Source organism: Zonotrichia albicollis, chromosome 2 (genome assembly GCF_047830755.1).
Source record: "Zonotrichia albicollis isolate bZonAlb1 chromosome 2, bZonAlb1.hap1, whole genome shotgun sequence".
NCBI lineage: Eukaryota > Metazoa > Chordata > Aves > Passeriformes > Passerellidae > Zonotrichia > Zonotrichia albicollis.
The window spans coordinates 90,165,255-90,186,611 of NC_133820.1; the positions used below are offsets into that span (position 1 = coordinate 90,165,255).

Sequence of the window (21,357 nt, forward strand, 5' to 3'; positions counted from 1 at the left end):
AGTACAGGCTAACTTCCTACTGTGTACCACCACCAGAGCTGATGAAAAATGAAAACCAGTGCTTGACCTGCAGAATTCCCTGTTCCCTCTCGTTCTCTGTCATTTGTGTATTTTAACAGCACGTGCATTGACTGTGATATACTTCAGTGTAGTGACAATGTGAAAGACATGAAAGTTACATTTACAATTCACAACACCAGATGCTTTCTATAGCTCAGCATTTTCAACATTAACATGCAGCACACAGACCAGGTGATGAGTAAACAAAAAACAAGTGTTTTAGTGTCCTCTACAAACTCATCAAACAAAGCAGTTGGAAGAACTTTTATAAAAAGCCTGAGAATTATAGACTCCTGTACATTCAGAGTTTGATGTACATTTGAACACAAAGATTACAATCAAAAATCTGGCTTAAGAAAGCCAGATTTATTTTCCAGTTTTTTACGTTATTTGAACCATTTTTCCCCCCCCAGAAAAATCTCCAAGGAGAGAGTCAAGTCTGTAGAAGAAGATTCACATTATCTAAATTAAAATCAAAAAAGCTAACATTACAGTTAGAATGTATTACTATCCAAAGTCAGCAACAAATTTCTCACTGAGTTCAAAAGGGCCAGTATTTTAACCACATCAGTTTAATTATTACACTTTTACCATGTCAACCACAGCATAAGGCCTAAAGAAGTTGGTATCTCTTACTCCATTAAAAAACACTTTGTATTAAAAAAATTAATGCAAAGATATAAAAATAAATTAATACTAGTTTCTGACTTCCACAGATTTTCTTCAGACTTCAAATTTAACAACAGCAGTGTTGGAATGTTCACTACTTACCTTCAAGTAAAAACACTAAATATATGAAATTTCTAAAACATTTCAATTTACGTTGTTTTATGGCCAACTGAGTAAACAAAACATTATCAAATTTCTTTCCCAATGACATTATTTCAAGGAAAAAATGCTGTAAAAGATAGCATTTAAGGGATGGATTCTAAAGTCATCATTAAAAAACAGCTCACAGAACATTCTTAAACAAATACCAGACTTCCAGACAGGATACAGATTTGTTAATATGGTAACCAGCTACTTACTTCAAAATCTTATGCATCATTCCACAATAACTCTTCTACTTCTGCAATTTGTTTGTTACAGAGGGTCAAGGCATATCTCACACAGTGCAGTTATTAACAAACAAGACAGTGAAATTTAAATTCCACACAGTACCTGGCTATGTATCGTTTCCCCATGTACTGGAACTGATGTAAGCACACTCTGCAGAGAACACAAGTCAGAGAAGACACATTTAAAAAAACCTTTTCTAGATTTATGTACACTGGAATAATACAACAATTATTGTTAACTTTAGACTCTTGCATCATAAAAGTTCTTTATTTCTACCAGCCTTAAAATTCCCTTCCAACGCCAAGCCAAGAAAAGGTAAATGTGTCAGTTATCTACAAATGGACAACAAGACAGGGCAACTAATGTGGAAGAGGGAAGCAAAGAGATAACCAGACATTGCCTATTCACACAAATTTTGTAAATTGTGTGCAAGTGTTCAAAACAGGGGCAAAACATTCTGCTTCCCCCCACCCCAGCCTAAACTCACTTAGCTACAAATTGGTGTTTTTGTTTTGTTGGGTTTTATTTAAGGTCTCCAAATTCCAGGATAACAACAGGGTTTCTGTTAGAACTATTTTCAAAAGGGAATATGCTTTTATAACAAGATGATGACAAAGACAAATTAACAACACAAAATTTTCATTTAAAAAGTAATCTATATTACCGGTAAGTGCACAACACTAATGACTAATTAACTAGAAGTCATATTTTCAAATCAAGAGAAGTGGCGTGTGTGGAGCTGTAATACTGATTTTATTTTACTCTTTTCACACTTTAAACATTTATTCCAATAATACAAAAAACAACACAACATCCTCGTTGATCCAATAAGATATTCTAAAAGTTCTTCTCTAAAGTGTAAAGCCAAAAGGAAAGCCAGTTTCAGGCTCTGTCTTCCATGTGCCAGCTGAGAATGAGAGCACAGACTGTCTCGCTGCCTCTTCAACTCAGCTTCATTTTTTCCTGAGACCTTGAGTAGCTCAGCTGCCTCCAACCTGCCTGGGCACAATGGTGTTTGCCTTCCCCAAACTTGTCATTCTGAGCACAAAATAACCTCAACTCCCCCTTCTGAGATCTTGTCTTTTAGACTAGTGGAGTCATACTGGAATACTGGACTCATCCTGCACCTATTCCCTTAGGGAATAGCAGAGGACACATGAGGAATGCTAGGAGCACAGTTCTGAAGTTATGCAATTCAATCACTTTTGCTACACAACCATCTATTTGCTATTGAACAGCTGATGTTACAAGACACAGTTGAATGCAGAAGGGTATCAAGACAGTTGGTTCCTCCTCCATGAGCACTGCAATACTCTGAGCACTGCTTCTTGTTCAAGAACCTCCTGAGATCCCTTCTGGATAGCCTGATTCCAGAGACTATCATGGACTTGGACAGACATGCAATTGGGGACATCAAGTTAAGGACTTCCAAACAGATCAGGACAATATTATTTAAAAAAAAAACCCAAAACAACAACAACCAAAAAAGCATTTACACATGCTTATATCCACACTCATGTTGTTCACAGAACAGCAAAACATATAGCTGCATGACAAGCACAACAAAAACTTACTCTGTAATGGTGAAAAAGTCCATGAGTTCAGATTTTGTAGCCTTGTTCCAATATGTAAATAATGCATCTAGGAAAATTATTAACAATATAAAAGATAACAATTACTATTTGAAGTTTTCCTTAAAACTGATTATACAAATGCTCCTATCAATTCTCCAAATGAGCTTCTGCAATATGATATTAATTAATAACCCATAATATTCCCATCCTAGTTCATATTTTACACAGCAATATTTGTGTAGCCTCTAGTGCCTACAGCCCTATAACAAGGTAAGACTTCAAAATATTTCAGACTGTTAGTCCTTTAACCTGCTTCTTTACAGATGGGTCCCAACTTTTTTTTAAAATTAGAATTAATTATTTTTTTCTTTGACCACAGACCAGGGATGATTCCAAGATGTATGATCCTAACAAACTAGTAAGATGTGCCATTCATGCCCTATTTCTATACCTCTGCAACCTTCTTCAGGATGACATGACTCTTTCAAAAATTCAATGGATCATCTCACAAACATCCCAGGAGAATGAAGAAGCACTAACATCTCCATATTCCAGAAATGGAAATATATACAACAATCAAATCATTTGATTCCTTGTAATACAGCAAGTTCTGCAGAACAGAGCCCAAGACACTTTTACAGAACAATGAATTATTCTTCACCTCTGTTTTACAAACCAAACTGTACCATCACACACAAATGTTCACTTTCTTAAAAAGTCCTTTAGTTGACCTCACACTTTGAATAAATGATGAGTACTTAATGTTTACAAGTTTCCAGTCAGAGTTTAATTTGAGTGATCACACATATTTGTAAAATTCAGCACATCATGGTACCTACAACCAAAATATTCTGCTGATTTTGAGAAGTTATTGAAATAACAGGCATAAATCCAGCAAATGACTTTGAACTTATAAAAAGCAGGAGGAATTACCTACCATCTGACATGCTTCTTAAAATATGAAGGAAACACATGAGCAGACTTTTGATCTCTGCTTGGTCAAGTTTGTCATATCGAACAACAGAACTTCCTAAAGTGCTGCTCTGCTGGTTCTGAAAAGCAAACAGATGCATTTTGGCTGAAGAGTTCTTAAACTGAAAACAAATTAAATTGTTTTCAATTGCTGTAATAATTCCTGCAGCAGAAAAAGGATCTCAGAATGAAGACAAAAATGTTTCATGTAGAGACAGGCCACTAAAACACACATTACACACACCAAGTATACCAAATTAAGCCTCTTTGCTTTGCTTGTTTTTAATTCCTTCTAGGTATAATTTTTTTCCCCTAGGAGCAAAAGGAAAAGTCACCTAGGAGTGATTATTGAACAAGTCAATTATACCTAGGTACTCACATTGTAGAAATCAAGCCTGCCCCTTCTGCTTAGATCAAATACTTGAAAACCAAATGCTACTGTTAGGTGATACATAGATGCTCCTTTGCTTTTCAAGAGACTTTCTGCTGAACTGTAGACAGGCCTGCCTCTACAAAATTTGTTCCATTTAAAGATATAAGAACCTCAAGAAAAACGTACATGAAGGGCAATAATATGCATTCTGGAAGACTAACTGCTACTAAGTAACTTGCTCTTCCCGTCCCCTCCTCTCCCAACATACAAACAAACAAACCCAAACAAAAGCAAAACCCTTTCCCTGTTTCATTTTTTAATGTAATTCCTGCACTTGTGGGAAGTTTATCAGCAACCCACAATACCATCATCTGTGCAAAAAGATCAAAGCTCTATAATTGGTCTTGCAAAACGTATACCACCAAACAAAATGGAAAACTAAAAATTGTAAAAATATATAAATTGAACTTTGGGCAGAGACTTGTAAAAGAATAATTTCCACACAGTCTAGTGTTACAAAATCCTCAGTCTGAAGCTTTTATAGATATACTGCATAAACTTCTGTTTAAAGTATAAATTATGCCCTTCATAGTGCCTAATTCTCACATCCAATATGGCACTTATGCAAATGGAAAATGAACCAGACATTTAATAAGTTTTCTATAAAGTCAACAGTCTGGTATAATTGATCTGTACAACTCTTACTGTAAAAAATTTACAAATACAAAGGTAGACTCAATGGAGAAAAGCACTTGGTTTCACAAACAAAGCAAGAAGTGACATTAGAACATTAGTATGCCTTTCCTGGCATACTCCTACCTGAATGCAGAAGACACACTAACCATGAAGGAACATTTCACAGCAGCCATTCACTGCTGAGCCCTTTTTATGCATTCTGTTCCATTAAAGAATTCCTGTCCTAAACCAATCTGTGAATCTGATACCAGTAAATGTGTAAATCACATACTAGTCATTGAATGGATGCACAGTGAAACTGAATGTGAAACTATGATGAATAGCCAGAAGTTACTGTAATTTAGGAGGAGGTGGACACTTCTGTGAGCTCAATTATTGCAGATTCTAAAGACCTCAAAAACTGTTTATTTTGAAATATCTCTGGTGCACAAGGAGGTGCTACTCTACAGCTTTTTGGATGCCATGGCAGACAATCAATGGGTGATGAGCAGAAACAGAATTGTGTTTCCTACACTTTAAAAAAACTGCCCAGAGCACTAGGTAATAATCCCAATAAGACTGTTTAAGATACATACAGATAAAATAGGACTATAGCTACTTCATTTAGAATCATGTAAATAACCTAAATAAATAAAGTATACACATATTGAAATAGAAATTGATATACTTCCAGTCTATTCTAATTCCACAAGCATAATACTACAGATTATTCTGAAAGAAAATTAGAACAAAAACATGGCTCTTCACTATAATGATATCAAGCAATGAGCAAAAACTTTGAAATAACATGCACTGAACAACTGATCTACTAGAAAGAAAGTTCAGAAAGCAACAAATAAGAAGCCAGGATTAAGTATTATTTGGGGAAAATATCAACAGCATGCAAAACATAAATCCTCTGTTACCTAAGTTGGCAGACCAGAGTAGAATTTTCAAAGGCTGTTGACTCCTTTGAAAACCCTTTTACTTGGTGAAAACACTACACATTAGTAATCAACAACATGACAATTAAGTAATAGATGACAGCATTGCCATTTAGCAACAGTGTATATACCAAGGTATTTCTTTATTACCTTGGTCAATACCAAAGAACTTTCAGTTCTGTCAAAGACTCCAAGACTCAAATTCTGCAGTTATTGAAACTGATTGGATTTTTTATACTTGAACTAGATCATGTGCATGTACCCCAGGTTTGACATTTGAACATATTTCACATGGTCAAATTGCATATATTGGGTTTGAGATTCAACTGTTGCAAAGAAGCGGCAAAACTACTGACCACACACTTCACTCAGAAGCTTAACTATACCAAGCACAAAAACCAGATACTTCTTGTAACTGAAGAGAGAAAGTAGTATGCAAAATGTTCTCTGGCAAAGCTGGGATTGTCAGAAGTGAAAAATCCATAGTGACACGGTTTTTCTTTGGAGGGTGACAATTCTCCTCTTCTTCTCCACCTGGGTGCAAAGCATGAGCAGAGTGCCTTCTGAGAAGCTTCTCCCTCTGCCCCACGAAGGCATGTCAGGGTCAAGGGGAAAAAGTCAACATGATGTGACTTGCACAACCAGAGCTAAGGAAATGAAATGTGATCAGCATTGACACAACCTCTAGAAAGACAGGAGTGAATACCTCATAGCTACCGCAGCCAGAGCTCCTAATTTGTAACAGCTTTAAAGAAATGGTTTGGAAAAGTCAAACTAAGATAAAAGAAATCACCCAGAAAAAGCATAGAAACTGGTTTTCTCAACATTTTAAAAATGCCAAGTATATTGAGCATAGAAAGGGATGGAGTGATGATCTTTGGAAAACCAAAGAAGCTGTTCTAACTGGAATTCAATCCTCTCAAGCACAATTCAATACACTTCATCTAGTGCCTTTCACTAGCAAAGGAAACAACTGCTTGCTTTTGTCTCTACATTGAAAGTCTGTTTGCATTTTTTGTGAAACAACTCGGTAAATGCAATGGAAAAGGAGTTCACAGGATAATTATTTCACAAAAAAATTATATAAAATAGTGCTTTGAAGTTATTCTAGAAAGCCCATTCACAATGGAGATCAGAGAAGTTAACTTCTATGAGACTTAGGATAAAATTTTAAAATACACTTTTAGGATTCATCTTGGTTTGTTTTTTGTTACCTTGTCAAGAGAATTGCTCTTGTCACTGTGTCTTTCTGGGAGACTGTTTCCTGAGTCTGTGCTTATAAGAGAGCCTCTTGAGTCAGCATTCCTCACACTATTAATATTTGGAGTTGATGTGGTGTATGGGGAAGCTAAAAGAAAATGAAACCACAACCTCAAACAACATAAAAATCTCAAACAATACACACAAGTCACTCCATAGTTCAGTCAGACTTTTAAAATCACCATATATTTTTAAGAAGGCAAATAATTAACTCCATTTACTTATTTTTAATGAAGACAAACTCATTCCAGAATTTCAGCAAAGTATATATGTGTCTTAGGGTGACTAAGCACATACACACAGACTTATGTACAACTATGTAGACATATGCATAAAAAAACATATGTAGCAACACATACGCACTTCCATGAAGAAGCATGTCTATTTAATTAAAAAAAAACCAAAAAACAAAAAAAAAACTATTCCCATTTTTAATATCTTATCACCTTGGACAGGGAAAAAAAGCAGCCCTGCTCCAGAAAATAGCTTTAGTTTCATGTAAAAGAGCAAACCCCAAAAGATCCCAAAAGACAAATCTGATGTACAGACTGAAAAAATAAAACAGTTCCTCTTTAATTACTTTATTTTACTTTTTTAAAGTGCTTACCAATGCCAGAGATAACACCAAACAGATCTTTAGGAAGGTTGTTATCCAGTGAGTTTCCTGATTTTTGTGGTGTTACTAACTGACTTGCAGTTGGCAAACTTGGTGCATCATCCTTTGTGCTCTGTTTGGTAAAGAGAGGAAAACGTGATTATTTTCCTATATTAAGGACTTAGTGAATATGACCTGCCTTCTAGAGAAATATTTGTTACATATTTCTTCCTTAAAATTTAATTTCTACTAAATATGCTCAAAAGAATGGAGATGTTCACATACTTGCATAACCTTGGAATACCTTAAAACTTAAGACACTTCAGGAAACATTGAAGAAATGAGTATTCAATTGAATTTTAAACCCTATTAAACAGATATTTCAAAAAGACTCACATTATTTTAATTCAAACACCCAAATATTTATCTTGTTGGAAGAGTTTGGGAGATTTTTTTTCTTAATACTAAATGGAACACAAGAAGATAAGAACAGAAGTAAAATACATGAATAATTAAATCTCAGATTCAATAGCTGTGTGCAGCCATATCAATATATACCCTTCACAAATTGCATTTTAATTAATTCTCCTGTAGCCCTCTTGCACTATAACTCTTTCAAAATCACACTCCTTTAGGGTTAAGTTCTTCTCTAATTTCTAGAAAATTAACAATCTTTCTGTGGTCCATTTGTTTCAGTGCTGGACTGCGCTGAAAAATTGCAGAATTCTGAAGCTTCTGAAGCTCCTTTTTTTGCCAGAGTTTCATATAGAGGTTACCAATAAATTATGATAAAAACAATTGAGAATACTAAACAAAAATTGTCACTCACATTGCTGGAAGGATTAACAGGAAATGGAGACACATCTTTCACATTGATCCGCTGAACATTTTCTATGAGCAGACCAAAGAGTGGCAAATACATAATGGCTATTCTTGCTTGATGGCCCTAAATAGAGTTTAACAGTTCATTAAAAAACTACAGTTTTAATTTTTCATCACCAACTAGTTTTAATCTATTCACTCCTAGATTAAAAAAAAAAAACAAAAACATTTAATAAATATTTGCCAAGCCTGAGCTTACATTTATAAATGGCAAAAGCAGGGATCATCATTGTATTTCATTCTAATTTACAAAAGATCAGCAAATTTTATTTACTGTCTGAATAAAATGCAGAAAAATTCCAAAAATTAATGTCATTTCAGCTAAGACTAACCAAGTAAATTAATGTTATGTTAGCTCGATGAGTTAATGATACCTTTCATTAAATTTTTTTTGGCTTCCCCACAGTACTGCTGATGTTAAAAAGAGTCAGAAAATTAAAAATCACTCAAAATTTACCACCATGACTTGTAGTTTTCTTATACCCATTTCATAAATAATAAATGATGGAAGGACAGCTTCAAAATACTAAGAGCTAATATTTCATGAAATTAAGATCTTGAAACACACTTGTAAAAATCTGATTACTTTAAGCACAGCAGTTAAAGTACACTGTGCTAAAATGCAAATCCACACCTAATTATATTAAAAGGTGCTTTGTCATTTAATTTGGTAAAAAGATGGAATTTGCAGATTGGTCTCAATACAGTTTTCATTACAGTCTGGGCAGAGATAATTTTGCTGAAAATTAACAAGGGTTTCTTCTATGAAAGAAAAAACTTTGTACGTGTGCACACCTAACCTTTATTATTTTGAACTATTAGCATAGCAATAGACTTACCCTGGTAGCATATCTATCATCAAAAGAATGCTTTATCATCAAATTCTTGAGCACACTGATGGCAATCTGCCTCACATCTCTGAATTCTTGTAAGGCATTGCCCACCTCCCTTAAAAGCAGTCCAACCAAGAAGTGATTTTTACAGAATTCATCAGTTAATGAATAGTCCAGCTGAAGGTCTGGAAGTAAAATACAAATTTCACATAAGGAATGGTTTTATTTAAATCAATTTACCAATCAACTTGAGGCTGAAGTAAAACCCAGCACATCAGACACAGCAAAGTCAAACTGCTCCTTCTGTAAAGTACATTTTGTGTAATAAAAGAATCCAGTTTATTTATGTACTGAGTATATGACATCTTTAGAGAAAATTCAGCTTGAAGGGCTCATTTATTAGAACATATATGTTTACAATGTCAGCTGAGGAGGTGTAGAAGAGTTTCTCATGTTCCCTGTCATTGCTCAATACAGTGATCACAAACGAGATGCTAATCCCAAAGCACTTTCATTTTCCAAAGAGCCCTCTCAGTAAGGCAATCCCTCAAGTCAGAGAGAAGCAGATCTGAGACAGCACAGCCATTATACAGACACTCTACAGGCATTCCTGTAACACACTTAAGAGCCAGCCACATCACCTGAGATATCTTTTGCTCAACACAGCAAAACAGAGCCAGAAACATTTCTTATAAAGGTCTTCTTTCCTGGCTGAACTCCTAGCTCTCAGGGAGCAATTTATACTCTTCTTCTATGTGCAATCAGAAACACTGTCTTCTCTGGGTTTGCTATTTTCTAAGGTTCCCTAAGCCATCAGCTCATAGTCTCTCTTTTCTATGAAAATATTTGTGCAGTGTTATTATCCAAGACACTCCCAAAGGCTGAAAAAGCCAAAGACAAAAGAGGTTCTAAGCAGCTCTTCAGCTTGTGGTCTCAAATCTTGCTTTCTCTTGCTCAACCTTGAGGAAAGTGTTAATTAGTGATATTCAACTTAACTAACTAGCAGAGTGTACTGAATAAATATTTCAGGAAAAATAGCCTATTCTACAAAAATATGTTAGGCAGGTTTACTTGTTCCTTGTAAAAGCACCTTCCTTGCTTCTGTTTAGTGATTTCTGCTGTAGTTCAGTGTCTGGAAGAAATTAATGTGTCTTCACAGCCACAGAAGCAATAGCAAACATATGACTTTTTTTGGCACAAGACTGGATGTACCAGGAACCCAGCTGGGCTGCACAGAACTTTCATGACTGAGCTCCTACCCACACAAAAAAAAAAAAAAAAAAAAAAAAAAAAAAACCCAAACAACAACAACAACAACAAAAAAAAAAAAAAACCAAAAAAAAAAAAACAAAAAAACCCACAAAAAACAAACACCAAAAAAACCCCCCAAAAAAACCAACAAAACCCCACCCCACAAAGTGGAAGCAAGAATGAGCTGCAAATGAGGGATACAGAAGTATTCAGGGAGAGTGCCAGGAAAGCCAAAGCTCAGCTCCAGCTGAAACTGGTAATGGACATCAATGAAAACAAGAAAAGCTTTTACCACTACATGAGCATTAAACCCCTGAATAAGGGAAACATAGGATATTTGCTAAATGGGGATTGTGATTTAAAGAGAGTGGGCTTGGGTAAGGCTGAAGTACCCCATAGCTTTGTCACTTTATCCTTCTCTGACATGAGACTCAGGCCTTAACATTCCAGAAACTATCTTCAAGAAAGACAATTAGTGCCAGTGGATAAGGATCAGGTCAGATTGCTCACTATTACCTTTGTTAAGCCATGGTGAAGTCACCTTTCAGCAAGTGAAGGAGAAGAGTGTGACTGGGAATGGCCAAAATAAATTTTTAAATTTTAAATCATGTTTTAAGACTGAACTGTTGTAAGGGGAGAACAGCAGATGTTGATATGGTCGTTGTATCCAAGCTGGGACATTTCAGTCTAGGTGAAGAGACACCCACATGTGAAAAATAACTATGTGGATCACTGGGCTCAAAGCTGAAGGTTAATGGTTTGTACCCTGCTTGGAAACAGCTGCAAGAGGAGTTTCACAAGGACCATCCTACTTATTAGTACTTCATCAACAGCCTGAAAGGGGAGATGGAATACACCCGAATGAAGCTTGTGGATAGGTACAGTCCATTTGCTCAAAGGGCAGAGCTGCATTTCAGAAGAATTTAGATTCTACAGAAATGGCAATCAAATTCCTTAAGGAATAATGCAAAATTCTGCACCTGGGATGGACAAACTTCCTGCAATGACAGGAATGATGGACAATCCTTCCAGCTGTGGAAGGATTAGCATTTCTAGAGAAAGCTGACATGATCAAAGCAGAAAACTGGGCTACAGACCTACTCAAGTTCCTTTAAACCTGAATGAATATATGAAAATGAGTTTACCATGTCTCTCTTTGGAAAGATTACTCTGCTACCTAAGCATTTCCTTTAACTTTCAATGAAAGGATTGAAACTTTAGACTTGTATTAAACAATTTCAAGCTTTCCATCATCTCACAGACCTGAAGTTACACAGTGTACACATCTAACAATAAAAAGCTGACATACAAGAAAGATAAATTCTTCTACTACTTTGGAAGAATTTACCTTGGTATCTCTGAACTCTGCCTTTTCCAAATGGCATTGGTAGATTTAGTGGTATATAGTGCTCATGATTACAGACTACACGAAGAAATTCAAATTTGAATTCAAAAAGAGCCTGCAAAAAGAAAAGTATAAGTTAAACAACTGATGCAGTGATTTGAATAACATATTAAAAACAAATTTCTAACACAAAAGGCTGATTCATTTCAGCTTTGCACTATGTTAGATATAGACCTGTCAAAGTTCCACATGTCAGCACAAAATAAATCCAGAATAACTCATACTTAACAACTGTTCCTATTTACTATTCCCATTGTCCAAAGTTTACAACCCTATTATGTATTGATTGATGTAAGAAAAGTTTGGACACACAGCAGAATCTCTTTGGGCATCTGATACATGCTTTCCCCACTCCAGTACATGTAGCTTACAATATTCAGTATCAACTCTTCCAACTTCAGACTTCTTGCATTCATGCTTAAAATTTCTGCTTAGTGTGGCACCCCCACACCCCACTACTTCTGAAATTCACACACTCTAGTGTGGCAAAACTGCACCTGAAGATGGGAATCAAAATAGGAAACACTGCTTTGATGGAAAAAACAATGCTGTAGGCACAGAGCAGGGATTTCTAGTGTAACTGGGAAAAGACTTAATGCAGGACTTTATCCCCATGCATCAAGAAGAGACAACACTTAAAAATAGCTTGCTGAAAAACACTAAGTACCTTTGGATCTCCTGGGGCAAAGCAGCTGATGTAGTTATTGATCTGCTTGAAAACAAAGCCTCTATCCATAAAAGTGAAACACCTCTGGGGAGAACAAGCAAAACCAAAATAGAATTGATTTACTACTTTCTCTGCATTCAGTAATTATATTTCTGTATTTAACAAGTTTATTTTTGAAACACATTATTGACATTTCAGTTTGAATATAAAAAACAATAAAACAAGCAAACTAAATACATGTGTACATATATACAATGTACATATATTATATATGAATATCAAATTTTCCCTTAGGAGTGCTGATCATAAATCACATATAAAAAGCAGTTTGAAAAGAATCTTGACAGAAATGAAAATGTCATGCCACTAGAAGTTTTATCTATTTCAGTTCCCATCCTTTTTTATCCCTTGTAGACATTATTGGCTGAAAAATGAAAGACAGTGAAATAAAATGCATTTAAACAAAGCACTGCTGAAAACTTTTGCAGGATCTGAAGGCAATCCAGATGATATTTTTAAAGGAACAAAAAAGCAAAAGCAAAATACATTTTGAATAAAATACAAATTCATTTCTTAAATTACCAAATTTCTGAACGGATGTTATCTCGTTTACAGAAGATGTAAATCATACTTCAAAGCATTTTAACATGGACATAAAACTATATTTAAAAGGCTTTATGCATGTTCAGCTTTATATGAGTTGGCTTTAAGATTTCATAACATCCATACAGAAGCAATATTATTGAAAGAATAACCACAGAGTCCAAATCTCTTGTGTACCTACTTTTATAAAGGCAGCCAGGCTGTGGTTTGCATTTTTTGAAGCCTCTGGATTGTCTCTGTACTTCTGAGTGATGTGTGGCATTAGCATATTAACAACTGTTTCCACTGCATGATGAAAGGAGGCAGAAAATCTCTGGTTTCTCAACAGCTAGAAATTAATTCAGATACAATATTAAATATGGTTTATAACACTAGGATATATCAGAAAATTTACTTCAGTTAAGATATAGATAACCTGACAGGGAGAGAGGAAACAGTTTTCGAATTTTCTCATTTTCTAGAGTGAGGGATCATTTGTTTAAAAGAAAATATTATAACATGCACTAGCATCTATTAGTGAAATTCAAGCAAGGCAGTCTTTGATGACATAAACCACATGTATAAAAGCTTCTATGTGTAATGCATTAATATTTTTATATACTGCAATAAACCACACAAGCTTAAGAATAAGAGGGAATCTTTTAATTTCACCCATCTTCCTCTCCAAAGGAGACACCAGCTGGTTCACATATACTAATCACATTATCAGTCTTTCCTGTCTTGGAAAAAAATCCTTTTTTACTGTTCTGTAACTATCATGGTAATAACTGCTTTTACCAGTGAGGAAATTGTCATCCATGCTTCTTTCCTTCTTTCTCATACTCCTCAGCAACTTCAAAATCTCAGCTCTTCAGGCATCAGAACCTTACTCTCTGTGTTTTTAAGTTTCCACAATCAGAACTTCTTTCTCTTACTTTTTGGTACTTTGCCAACTAGCTTAAAAGATCTCCTCTTCATTCATAATTTCTTACTTTCCACTCACCATCTACATTATCTTCATCAATGACTTTGTACACCCTGACAAATATTGGTCAGTAAGTGCTCTTCAGCTTTTTGGCACTGCAGGGTCTCTTTTATTTCTCTACATCTTACAACCCTTACTACAGATTCTGTCTTTTGTGTAAAGAAACTAAATGGCATGTGGTATGAGGCTGATGACATTGACAAAAATTGTTTCAATTGTAAAGTCATTATCTCTTTAATTTTTGAAAACTGAAAGCAAAACATCCATGTCCAAGTACTTTTCTTTAAATAGTTTTTTGAGCTACATTAAATGCAACATTCCTAAACAGAACAATTGTCAAGGCCCCACATAAATCAATGATTACATAATTTGCTCCCTTTTTGTTTGAATTGCGGTCCAAAACCTCTAGCTTTAGTTTAAAAAAAAAATTAAAATAGATATTAAGGCTGAAAAAGATCCCTTTATAAATATAAACAGTACTCATGCAAGAAGTATCAAATAAGAAATAAAGACTGTGTTGGTGGGTATGCCAGCGTCCTACAACACCCTTGTAGCTCTATCTTTGTTGGACAGTAATGAAACATAATCCTTGCTATAGAAATAATTTTGTCACACAAGAAATGCATCTTTTTATCAGATATCATAAGCAGGAAACATCTGAGTGTATGTTGCATTTATTACATTATCTAGTAAGGCAGAAAAAATCTAGCTAGATAATTTATGTTTAAGGGGCTTGTAAATCAAGAAGCAATATTCAGGGGTGAGAACACTTGCAAACTGTAGAAAGTTCTTCTCTCTCTTTCACATTACAGAGAAGGTGACAATGAGGCTCCTTCAACTGAGACTCGAACTCTACTGATGATACCACAGAGTTTTAAGTGTAGCACTATAAAGCTTTTTTTCCTGATCATTGCACAATTTTTTTTCCCTCACATACTTCAGACTTCCAGTTATATTCTAAATACACAGTGAAAATAGTGATAACAATATCACAACAACCTATTATGTTACTCACATGAAACTATGTTGTATACTTGAAACATTCAAGATTTGTTTCAATCCAGAAGTAAATACACTAAAAAGTTGTCACCAATGCAAAAAACACTGCTCACAGGATAAGCTTGTAGAAAAATGCATTTCTGAAGTCTTAGCATTCTCCTTCCAGCACAGGAAATAACACAATATTAAATATTGACACTTTTTACTACATCCAGAAGACTGTAAATTTCATGACTCACTGTTCTCAGGGTCATTTAATATCAGAGCTACAGTACTGCTCAGGAAAAAGCCCACATTTTTTGGATACTGCTTACACCAAAGGGTTATTTACTGCTCCCAACTTCTTTGTACCACAAGAATAACAAATTCCTAATAGAAAGTCTGGTGATTTCCAAAGACTGCTCCACTCTATGGACTTTAAGGGTTTCTATTCTTTATATTAATGTTGAATCCAGACCTGTAGTTTTTTCTATCTAATGTTTAAACTGATTTCTCCTGCTGCCTCTTTCTCTCCCTTTCTTTCTAATATGCAATAAGAAACATGTGACTGGAGAAAGAAGAGACCATACAGATCTTCCTTTACATATTTTTTTGCAAAAGTTGACATACCTTCACTTTAGAGTTTTCTATCAAATGTTGAGCCATTGACTTTATCAGAACTTCAAAGAAAAACCATGAATACTGCAGAGGAAAGAAAAATTCAGTAAGATTGCCACATGTGTTCAACAACTATTTCAGTACACTTAGTTCCTGTTCTTCAGTTATGACTAGGTAAAAACATACAGTAAAAAGTACAGTTCAACACATACCTTAAGCAATTTGTTACTTGTAAGAAAGTCAGCAGATGGCTTTAAAATTGTTGTCATTGACTTTGTCAGCTCTTCATGTACAGTCTTATATTCAGAAGCAACATAGGGTTCTGCTTTATATGCATACTTGGGGAGGAAAAACAGAATTAAATACAAAATTATGGCATAATACAAAACAATTGAAATTAAATAGCTGCTACTGAATTTAAATATGTTCTTTATTTGGGAAATAAAAAAAGGAAATATTCCATTTACTTTTACCTACCTTCACATAAGATCTCAGGTAGCTATCCAAACCTTCTTCATGACACTGAGCAACAATATGGATAATAACCCTAAACAGAAGTCAGAAAACAAGTAAATCTATAAAGAAAGCTCTGATTGCAACAGCAAAAATGCTACTCTGTTACAGATTTATGTGATAACCAAATCATCATGCAGACTCTATGAACCACTTAAAATTCTTTACCTTGTCACGTTGACTGCAACTTCCTCTTGAGTTGCTCTGGTGAGAACTCTGAACAACTGGTTTAGAACAGTTGGCAGGAAAGCTATCATCACATGGCCCTCCATAGCATGAAGGCTCTAAAAGAGAGTGGCAATACTGTCACTCCTGTGAATCAACAGCACTTAAATCACAAATTCTGAAACCAATAGTTTATTGCAAGTCTTCTTCCAAAAATACAAGCTGCTTGCACCACTTGGTGTTTGCTACCAAAAATACGGCATAGAAAGCAATTGAGGATATTTTCCAATATAAATATTTAGTAAATGCTTTCTACAGGAAAGTAAATTAGGGATACAAATTAGGTGTTATTAACAGCATTTTAGAAGTACTTATTTGTGTTTCTCCATTGAAATGCACTCTAGGTAATGATTCAGTGAAAAGTCTGTCCATGTGCCCAATAGCATGCTGAGACTGATATTGGTATATTTTGGTATTTCATCCACCAATGCAGACATCTAGCAAACACAAGCTCCACAAAAACATGCAGATTTCTTACTTGAGCTAAGTGTAATACTAATTACACTAGTTACTGCTAAACAATAAACTAGCAACCATGTTAAAACTGAGGATGAACTAAAATCCCTAACTACTTAAGGGAAATTGGAGACAGTGAACTATTAATGAAAATTTCTTCCTGATAAGCCTTTGCATTCCATCACATGCAAAGGGTCCTACAGACATAATCACCCTAACAGAAAAGGCAGTGCATGAAGCTCATCCTACAAAGTATCATGCCAGAAAATTCCCTGGAATTAAAGAGAATTTGACAGAAAGAATGTATTTGCTGAACGTGCATACAGATAACAAATATCAAATGTTTCCATTTAGTGTTGGGTGTTAGGCAGCTGTCTTGTCTCTGACTGTTTGCCTGCACATCCACACTATTCAGGAGACAAAATGGTCGTTCATCCTATGTGATCTGTGTCAGAAAAAATTGAAGTGGAAACCATTACTGATCTAATCACAAAGGAGAACTGAAGACCCAACAATGACAACCTTCTAAGCAAAATTTTAGAAAAATCAAGAGCTATGATTCCTCACAATTTCCATACACAGTTAAATTTGATTATTTTGACAAAGTAAGCCATTAGTGTTTTGAAATTACCACTCATAAAACTGACCAATACTGTCTCATTATTTCTTTTTGGTTTCCTCTTACATTGCAATTGTAAATTTATTTAAGGCAGAAAGTATCTTTGTGGGTTTTTTTCACAGCACATTCCATTAATACGAGTCATAGTCACAGTACTAATCCTCACACTGAAAAATGAGACCTATAAAATGTCTGAAGCTCCAAGGCTTTGCAAAAACATAAATGAATTACACAATCTGTTATTCACTGCCATTTTATACCTTAAGATATTTCACGAGATCAGTTCCTAGTGCACGAGCTCCAGACTCTGTTTTCTGACAGTACTGAAAAAAATTATGCAAGTGCTGGTCCTGTCAAAGACAAAAAGAAGAACAAATTAAACAATATCCAACCTTACAATCTATAATTCATTTATATGTATAAATACATATCTTTGTCCATAGATTCAATTTTCAAAAATAATAGCTGAAGTGCACTATTCGGAAGACTTATTAAGTCTTATTTTTTAAAATAAAATTTCAAGTGTTTTTTAAATACCTGTTATACAAAATGCCACCTATATTTGCTTCCTACTGACAGAAAGTAGCATGCTTAATTATCCCAACCAATCATAACATTTCTGTGAAAAGGTCTAACAGGACTACAGCTTTTAGACAATTATGACCTCTCATCTAACTGGAAAATTCAGACTGGAATGGATGACAGGAGACAAAAGGCTCATGTTTTGAATAATTTCAATTTAAGATCTGTTTTTCACATCTGATGTAAAAGAAACAGACCATGAGAAAAGCCCAAGAGACAAAAAAGAGATGAGCACACCAAGTTTAAGAATCTTCCCATATATTGTATATGCATACTATGAACATATATAATTTCTAAAAATTCTCTAATTAAATTTGCTTTATAACTTACCTGTGTATACACAGTTGACACCAGATGAGTGGATATTTTCAGCAGTTGTTTGCCTCCATCTACCCATTTAATTTCAGGACCAGAATGCTGCACATATACATGAGGGGGAAAAGTAAAATAATGTAGTAGTATATTAAAATAAAACAAGTAACAGTACCATTAACAACACTTCTTTCAAAAAGAAAAAAACAGGTTGAAGAAATGCAGTGTGCAATGAATAAAGTCATAAATAAAGCAAAATTATGCAGGCAATATTTCCAAAAGCATTTATGAAGCTTAAAATGTACTTTACAAGTCCCACAGTATTTTCCTTGGTGGCTAACAAAATTGATTCTCTGCAAGTCACAGATTTTGTGTTTCCCCTAAACTCTGCAAAGAAACTTCTGACTAGAGAGAAATATTTACCAGTTTTCTCAAAAAAATAACACAAGGATTTTCACAGGTACTCACAAGGTTTAAAACTTAACATATGTCACTGACAGGTAGTGACACTGTCAGTCCTTCCTTCTCATCCCATTTCCAAAGAACTGAGAATGCTGACCCTGATATCCAGTTAGGGAGAGATTTTATTGCTAAATCTATCACTAGTCATATTGGTCCTGACATTGTACCCATGGGCATGAGCAGAGACAAACAGCAGAGGCATAAAGAATACACCTACAAGGTGAGAGGATGAAAGATGTGAAGGAGACAATGGTTGGAAAGCTTACAGCAGAGTTGAACAAAGAGCAGCTGGTACAACAGGAGGAGAGCAGCATCTCTTGCTGTTGATTTCAGGTCTCTTCCTCCAAAATTAGTCAATTTTGTCTCTGCATTCAAACTTTGTCAAATTCCCTATCACATTTTCATTTTGTATCCTCCTTGGTATGATTTTTATGACTACAATTATGCAAGCTTTCTGCTTTGAAAAATACAACCATAAATTTTACTTGTGAAGTATAGAGATCACAAAAATCAAGATGTGAGAATAAGACTTGTTCAGGAATAAAGGACTTACTGAAAGGAGACAGCATGAAATGCTAAAAAAAATTTAGTAAAGGACTTCAGATTATTTGCAGACCTTCAGAAACTCAGAATAATTTTAAATGTTTAAAAATTACTGTAATTTCTAGCTAATTATTACTATAGAAAATGAAACATAAGCATATCTTAATTGTATCAGCTAAATAACAACAGAAGTAAGCATGTAACAACTTTCTGACTTCTACAAGAATTTCACTCAACCTGTCCTAATACATTTTTTTTGTCTCCCATCTCTCTTTGGGTTTTTCTGTATCCTCTGTCAGACATCTGACTTTTGCTAAGCAGTCCACTTAAACTATAAAAGGAAATAAATTCTATTAGAAAATGACTTAAATCTTATCAGCAGACTAGGGAATTACAACCAATCTTTCTCTCCACTATGTTCAATCTTTTTTAAGATTAGAGCCATTTTCTATACCATACCTTTCCAATACCCACTTCTTGATAGCTAAGGTAGCCCGAGGGAAGATTTGCTGACACTGGGATTTGTTGCTCATTGGTGACCACTCTTCCATCTTTTATCAAAGGAAGCCAAGAATACCCAACTACAGAATATGAAAGGCAAGTAATTTTAAATATTATGAAACTCCACATACACCCTTACAACAAAAGTCTTAACAAATAATTCATGTAATTCATGAAATAGAAAATGTTACTGTAAAGGCCAAATGATTTGAACTCAAACAACTACAAAACATTGAAAGCACAAAGTAACTGTCACTGATTTTGAAAAACACTGTACATTCAAAGGACACTCTAAACCAAAATTTGAAACATTTAAATTAGAAGAAATATTTTATTAAATCTTTCATAAGATTTAATAAAATAAATTTTATTAAATTTATTAAGTCAGTCCTATGTAATTAGAAAGCATTATATAGATCACAAGAATTATGGGTTACCAGATAAGCATACTTCAAAAAAATTCATTAGCAATGACTGAAAGTAAGGCATTAGTGTACAAACCTTGTGTTTCAACTACATCTTTCTTCTTTGTACTCCCTTTGCTTGAATTATCACAGCTGACATGGTAGAAAGTGAACAACAAATGGTGCTTTTCATGTAACTGAGTGGGGAGCTCTATTTTAATCTGAAAGGCAAAGAAATCTCTGTAGAAGTTTGCAGCCAGAGCACTGACATGTGTTACTGGTTCTACATTTAAAGAGTAATTCCAGATTACATGTTATTTGAAGCTAGACCACAAATCAAACATACAAAAATTATAAAAGGTCCTTAGAAAGGGGACCTGATTTAACTGAGAATTTTGCAACCCTCTAATATTTTCTTGTAATTTGAAATTTACATCGTAGCTGACCTGGTAGTTTCCTCAGAAAGGCAGCTTACCTCATCATAGAACTCTGGATTTTGATGGTGATGCAGAACAGCAGCAAATGCACTTCTAGTAAATACTGGTCCACCAGGCCTACCATAGATACACTAAGAATACAGAAAAGGAAAAAAGAACAAAAAGACCCTGTGATCCTTTTTTTACTCTCAGCTTAGGATGTCTCACCCAGAATTTGAAATATTTTAACTTGTGTTTAACTTGGTTTCTTTACATGATGTTAAGTCTGCCTGCTGTGCAGTAGAGCTGACACTGTGATCTCACTTCAGGATGCCTCTACATTTCTCTACTTCTGGTCTTCCAGGCACCTTTTATACACTGTGATAGCTCATAAAATGGAGTTTAGCTCTGCAGTTGAAATATATCTTTAATGTTTTAACTTACTGGGGAGCAGGGGTAAAATACCATTGTTTGCAACAAGTTTATTCCTAGAATTTTAGCAAAAAAATATTAAAGACATTAAATGCTCTGAGGACTCTTTAGAATCCCTTTTATCAGAAACAAGCCATCCAGAAGTTACTCTTAAGCCACCATCCCAAACAAGCTCATAT

At 34.8% G+C, this 21,357-nt stretch overlaps 1 protein-coding gene across 16 annotated transcripts in view; it reads right to left on the minus strand.

The window, feature by feature from the left end:
• The window catches only part of DOCK9 (dedicator of cytokinesis 9), a 113,861-nt gene that overhangs the window by 23,416 nt on the left and 69,088 nt on the right, over positions 1-21,357 (minus strand). For all 16 annotated transcript variants that reach the window (XM_074535650.1, XM_074535649.1, XM_074535660.1 and 13 more), the window contains exons 19-37: positions 20,806-20,898; positions 20,428-20,551; positions 19,885-20,006; positions 18,439-18,525; positions 17,787-17,876; positions 16,395-16,510; positions 16,191-16,260; positions 15,926-16,051; positions 15,726-15,797; positions 13,335-13,481; positions 12,551-12,634; positions 11,827-11,938; positions 9,234-9,412; positions 8,342-8,458; positions 7,525-7,645; positions 6,872-7,005; positions 3,631-3,745; positions 2,694-2,760; positions 1,222-1,269 (exon numbers count right to left, since the gene is read on the minus strand). In XM_074535650.1, the coding sequence (XP_074391751.1) occupies positions 1,222-1,269; positions 2,694-2,760; positions 3,631-3,745; positions 6,872-7,005; positions 7,525-7,645; positions 8,342-8,458; positions 9,234-9,412; positions 11,827-11,938; positions 12,551-12,634; positions 13,335-13,481; positions 15,726-15,797; positions 15,926-16,051; positions 16,191-16,260; positions 16,395-16,510; positions 17,787-17,876; positions 18,439-18,525; positions 19,885-20,006; positions 20,428-20,551; positions 20,806-20,898 (2,024 nt within the window). The remainder of the gene's footprint in view (positions 1-1,221; positions 1,270-2,693; positions 2,761-3,630; positions 3,746-6,871; positions 7,006-7,524; positions 7,646-8,341; positions 8,459-9,233; positions 9,413-11,826; positions 11,939-12,550; positions 12,635-13,334; positions 13,482-15,725; positions 15,798-15,925; positions 16,052-16,190; positions 16,261-16,394; positions 16,511-17,786; positions 17,877-18,438; positions 18,526-19,884; positions 20,007-20,427; positions 20,552-20,805; positions 20,899-21,357) is intronic.